A 4,214-nucleotide genomic window follows, 5' to 3' on the forward strand; every position below is an offset into this window, starting at 1 on the left:
ATTACAAAAACACAAAATAAATTTAAATATAAATAAGTATTTATATTTGTGTACAAGCTGTTTAGATTGTCAAAAAGCCTGTGTTTTTAGGGTTATTAACAAAGCTTGTGTACTCAGACCAGTAATATTTGGGGTCACACGTTTTTGCCATGGATATTTTGTGGGTCAGAAGATAAAAAGTTTGAAAACCACTGATCTAAACCACACTCAGTACCAGTCGGTGGCGGTAATGCACTCCATACGGTTTTGGCAACAGCCAAAAAATGTCCAGAAGAAGAAGAAGAAGTGACGCTTTAAACAATCCCACAATTCTTTGCGCACCATTTCCGGTAGGTGGGGCTTAAAGCTATCTGCAAAATAGTCCATGAGCCACCRAAGTACTTGCATGTAAGTACTAATATCTCTTAAATTGATACATTTTCAAATAAACTCTTTTAAATCAGACAGTCTTACTGTTATTTCGCACTTACTTGTTTTAAATATCTGTACATATTGTTAGAGTGAAACGATATTCGCTAGGTGTAAATTGTTAGCTTGCTTGCTAACTAACTCATTTGATTCTCAAACAAACAGAAGTTATGATAAACCGTGGCATTTCATATGAAGCAGTTGTGTTGAAATGGACAAGTGTTCTGAAGCATTTGATACATTTAAGAATGGCGCTGGCTGCCCTTCTGTTAGGGCTAAGTGCTRTTAAACAACTAGGCTGTTAAAAGAAAGGTGCTACTTGCATTTGGAGATTTTTAACCTTTAGTTATTAATTAATACTAACTTGTGTTTAAATGTAATTATTCAGCAAAGCTGAACAATGAAATATCATGTTTTCATCGGGGGATAAACTTCTTAGACTCACTTTTTTCTTTGAAGAATGGAGCTCTTTAAGAAAAGGCATTTATTTTGAAGTAACTGAATGCTACAATGACCATCAAATCTGCATCAGTACAGCACAGAGAATATGAGGGGATTATTATGATAAGATAAATGGCACCTATAAATCAGTAGATTCTGTGTTGAATAACGTTGATAAGATGTATTTGATCTAAGGATTTTAGTTGGTGTATTTTGAACAAACAAGGCAATTTTTAAGCAAATTAAATAAATAAGATTAACATATTTTTACTTAAAATAAAAATATCACACAGCCATATTAAGTATTTGTAAAAGTTTCTCAGTAAAATAAGTAAAAGCTATTCTCAATTTTCTTATGTAGCCAGGTAAATTACTGGGTTGGCCCTAAAAGTTGGTGTCTGACTGAAACAACCAGCAAAATGCTGAAGTGTAGCACTGGGGGTTAAATCATTTGTTTCTTGATTTTTATTACTGTTATTTATTTTTTTCAGTAAAAATCTATTTTCATAATGACATTGTTTCTTACACAGCTCTCACTCACCGTGGAAAGATGACCTATCAGGAAGACAACAAAGACGGAGGAACAGAAAACCACTGCAAAGCAAATCCAAAGCTCAAGCCAGAGAGGTGGAGGAGGAAGAAGAAGAGCAGCTGAAAGAAACGGTGCCCAGAGGGACCTGCCAGACCATGTGCCCTGCTCAAGAGCTACGAGACCGAGAGGCACAGAACCGGCTTCATCGCTTTGAAATATTACCAGGCWCAGAGAGAAACCGAAAGCCAAGAGGAGACCCTTTGCGCGCTGTCAAGGAGTACTCCAGACCAGCAGCTGGGAAAGACGTGACGAAGCCCGCTGACCTCCGACCACCGGACGTGTTGCTGAAAACTGTTTGTTATCTTATTGATGACATTGCATCCTCTCCTAGCCTGCACCCATGGACTGAGGCAAGTAGTATTAACCCATCTGTTAATTTTATGTTCAAATTCAAAGTTCAAGTATTACCAAGAAACCCTAAAAGACAATTAAAATATCAAACTAAAACCTTTAGTGGTACATTTGTATTTTTAATTTATTTTGCATGTAAATCACTCATAAATTGACATGCGTYGAAAATCAGCTGGGCTACGTGCTGTGCAACTGACTTCTTTCTAATCAACTTACTTCTAACATATCTACCGTATTTTTCGGACTATAAGCCGCACCCCCACCCCCCATCAGTAAGCGGTCCTCTTCAGTTTCAGAGTTAAACGAGCTGCGAAAAGGTGCGTCACACAGCGGTACCTGTTCAGTGTTGCTTTCTTTCTTTCTTTTTTGTCACTTCAGTAGAAAATGAAACCAAATATTAGTTTATTTAATTTATTTATTTCTTCATCATCAGTGACAAAATAATAATAATAATAATAATAAAAAGCGAGAGGTCTGGAATTAAAAACATAAAAAGCAAACCTTTAGAAATTACCGGTAAAGTTCGGAGGAATACGGTTCATTTAACTGACTTTATTTTAGTAGTTTTCTTTAACCGTTTCTGGTCCAACAAAAAGTCTCATTCATCTTCCTCCGGCACACTGAAACCGTCGAAATCCTCCTCTTCAGTGTCGGAGTTAAACAAGCTGCGTCACACAGCGGTATCTGTTCAGTTTCTGTGTCGCTGTCCTCCCTGGGTAATGCTGGCTCTGAAGCTGTGGTGTCCTCTTCACGTAGCAGTCCAGCCTTTCTGAACCCGTTGGTGATGGTGGACTCGTTCACTCTGCTCCACGCTGTTAGAATCCACTGGCAGACATCAGAAAATGTCGCTCTTCGCATTCGGCCAGTTTTTATGAATGATTTATCCCCATCAGTCAGCTGCTGGGAAAGCCCTCCCGCTCCAGCCCACGTCACTGCATGGGATTCCTTCCCCGGGGAGTGCAATGCCGAAAAAAAAGTTAGCAGCTCTTCACTCGACGTTTATCCACAAACTGGTCCTGGATTAAGCTCCAAAGTTTTTATCAGTCAGATTCCACCATGAAAAATGTCTGTTTTATCCCCTTTTATGAGTTTTTGGCCATTGACTATCTTTAAATCGCTGCTTCCTGGTACAACAGTCGGCTCTGGAAGGATCGCTTTTTTCTTTCTTTTTTTTTCTTCTTTTTTTGAAGCGAGTGTTTGAAGCAAATGGAGCATAAGAGCCCCCTGGTGGCTGAAGAAAAAAATCCACGTATGAGCCGCACCAGACTATAAGCCGCATGGTTCAAAGTTCAGGAAAAAAGTCGCGGCTTATAGTCTGAAAAATACGGTATAACTAATGTCAGACATCTCCGTAACACATATCGACATATTCAACATGTAGCTGACGACCCTACGACTTACTGAATGAGTTACAAGCTAGTGTGTTTGCCAGGGTTTTGGGGTTCAGCAGTGTATAGGGTACATATGATGAGCATCAACACTCCTTTTGGATAAATAAGGTGCAGAGATTCACAACTGTCACCACAGAGATGGAGAATCCTGAGAGGCCGTTAGAAAAGTACCATATATCATTCTCCAGGAGGAAGAGTTGGGTGAGACCGTGGATCAGGAGGTGATGGGAGTTTGGCTTGTAGGACCAGCTTAAGTTAAGCTTTGATCTTATAATATACTGTGCAAGTTAGTTTCATAATTAATCATTTGTAAATCATTTATTTTTATGTAATTTTTCAGGTATACAGCTTTGTCTTTGATCGACTGCGCAGTGTGAAGCAGGATATGATCGTCCAGAGGTTGTCCGGATTGGACTGTGTGGCCATATTAGAGCGGACCGTGCGTCTCCTCATCTATGCTTCTTATCGTCTTTGTGGCGAACCCCTGCGGCTCTACGACCCACGCATCAACGATACACACCTGCAGGAATACCTGAGCTGGCTGCTGGACTGCTACACAACTGGGCCAGGGCCCTACCCGAACCAGGAGGAGTTTCAGGCTCTTGGCTTGCTGTACAACTTAGGTTGGTGGATGCCGCCGATACTTGATCCTTAAGTAGGGATGGGTACCGAATTCGATACTTTTTTATGCACAGACCGAATTGTGTCGGTACTACCGAGAACCTATTCACGTAACATCAAACGGTACCATGTTTCGGTACCTAACGCATCATTGCGACCGTATTGGCATAAGAGTGGTGAGTTTTCCAGGCTTGTCCTGAACGCAGCATCACGCAAAAGCATAATGACGTCAGCAGCAGCTGCTGGTAAACAGAGGCAGAGCTCGGTTTGAACTTAGCTTGAAAACCTCGCAGCTCCTGGAGTAAAACTCGCCGAACAGACCACCTCTGAATTATCTGGTGGATTAATTATCTTGTGAGCACGACGTTCGCTTGCTCAAAGTTACGGAGCCCGCGAGGGGACATGGGGGG

At 40.9% G+C, this 4,214-nt stretch overlaps 1 protein-coding gene across 2 annotated transcripts in view; it reads left to right on the plus strand.

The window, feature by feature from the left end:
* The first annotated feature begins 319 nt into the window (after positions 1-319).
* sac3d1 (SAC3 domain containing 1) overlaps positions 320-4,214 on the plus strand; it is a 6,437-nt gene continuing 2,542 nt past the window's right edge. Inside the window, exons 1-4 of one of the 2 annotated variants that reach the window (XM_014025776.1) lie at positions 320-387; positions 1,380-1,791; positions 3,372-3,404; positions 3,524-3,806. In XM_014025776.1, the coding sequence (XP_013881230.1) occupies positions 365-387; positions 1,380-1,791; positions 3,372-3,404; positions 3,524-3,806 (751 nt within the window). In that variant the 5' untranslated portion in view covers positions 320-364. The remainder of the gene's footprint in view (positions 388-1,379; positions 1,792-3,371; positions 3,405-3,523; positions 3,807-4,214) is intronic. The other variant, XM_014025777.1, reaches the window with a different exon arrangement.

Source organism: Austrofundulus limnaeus, unplaced genomic scaffold (genome assembly GCF_001266775.1).
Source record: "Austrofundulus limnaeus strain Quisiro unplaced genomic scaffold, Austrofundulus_limnaeus-1.0 Scaffold498, whole genome shotgun sequence".
Taxonomy (NCBI): Eukaryota; Metazoa; Chordata; class Actinopteri; order Cyprinodontiformes; family Rivulidae; genus Austrofundulus; species Austrofundulus limnaeus.